The following is a 1,415-nucleotide window of genomic DNA, read 5'->3' as shown; positions in this document are numbered from 1 at the left end:
CGTAGTTGTACGTGGGCGTGGTCGTTGTTGTGTGTGTCGAAGAGGCTTGCTGTAACGCATCGTCGGCAGTTCTTGTTCGCTGTTGCCAATAAAAACTATACATATTGACTGTTTTTTTATTGTTATAATGGCATCAGGAGAGCGCGAATCGGAAAGAAAGGGAAGCCCGCCGTTCAAAACCAGCCCGTCGCCGTTGAGCGGCGAATGCGCCAATAGCGCGGTGGAGGTAGTGAACGAGCCTGCCCGAGGGAGCGGCTCGTTACATTGGGAGCCTGTCCCGGAAATGGCGTTGAGGACTGCTTGTTACCCCCCACCCCCAGCCTTTTCCCCGAAAATGGATCCTTCCGAGTGGCTGGACAACGTCGAAGACTTCTTCATCATCTCTGGTGTGCCACCCTCCCACTACGCCGCCAGCGCTCGCCTGCTTATGACGAAAGCGGTGCGACGCGAGCTCTTCCCGCCCGGTTCGACACGGGACAGTTCCTGGCAGGAGCTTAAACGTCGCCTGCTGGATGCCTACGGTCAGAGCGAGTCTCCGATCCGTTTGGAAATGCGTTTCAGTGGCCTGCGGCAGCGAAAGGATCAGTCTATCCGAGACTTTGCACGCGAAGTGGCCGAAATGGGACGCAGAGCCGGGAAGTCAGAGTGCGAATTGGTCAGCCGTTTCATCCTCGGCCTGGCGTCCAAAGAAGTCCATCGAGAGCTCTGCCTGCAGGAGCCGGCGACTCTCACAAAGGCACGCCAGTTGGCGGAAATAGTAACCGAGATCGAGGAAGACCGGCGGAAAACAGTCGACGATGCTGCTTCGGTGTACGACAGCCTAGCCAAGACTGTGGAAGCTTTGGCCCGGCGCGTGGACAAGTTGGTGGTGACTCGGGAGCGGCAGTCCCGCTTGCAACCCACACGGAGGACAATGGAGTGCTTCGAGTGCGGTGGCCTGGGCCACTTTCGACGAGACTGTCCCCAGCGACGGACCCGAACCCGTACGGCGCGTGCTCCGAGCAGCGGAACCAGGGATCGCCGTCTCCTGGCGATGACGGAACTCCAAGCTGGACAATCACCGTTCGTTACATATGCACTATTAAGGCATTTTGCTGATAATCAGTAAAATCATATTAGAACATTTGATTTATGTTACTACAGTTTTGTTTAAAATGCATTTTAAAAGAATACAAAAATGTGAAAAAATTTATTTCACTGAAGAAAAGCAAGTTTTTTGGATGAAACGTCATCTCAACGTTAATTTTTCATTAACAGGTGTAACGATCATTGCTGTACGCGTGTCGTTCGGTCATTGCCGGTCGCTGATGGTCCGTTGGGGCAGCGGATCAAAGCCGTCGCCGTAACAGTCCGCTGATTTATTAGAAGGGCCGCCAAGCCGGGGATTGTCAGTCAAGAACAATGGAGGAATCCAA

The 1,415-nt window shown here is 53.8% G+C and overlaps 1 protein-coding gene across 1 annotated transcript; it reads left to right on the top strand.

The window, feature by feature from the left end:
• Positions 1–127: 127 nt before the first annotated feature.
• Positions 128–1,108, top strand: Tsp_14971 (zinc knuckle protein). The gene has a single exon (XM_003370270.1). The coding sequence runs from the start codon at positions 128–130 to the stop codon at positions 1,106–1,108; it is 981 nt and encodes a 326-aa protein (XP_003370318.1).
• Positions 1,109–1,415: the final 307 nt, after the last annotated feature.

This window comes from Trichinella spiralis (assembly GCF_000181795.1).
Source record: "Trichinella spiralis strain ISS 195 chromosome Unknown Scfld1054, whole genome shotgun sequence".
Lineage (NCBI taxonomy): Eukaryota > Metazoa > Nematoda > Enoplea > Trichinellida > Trichinellidae > Trichinella > Trichinella spiralis.
This window is presented reverse-complemented; position numbering and strand designations above follow the sequence as displayed.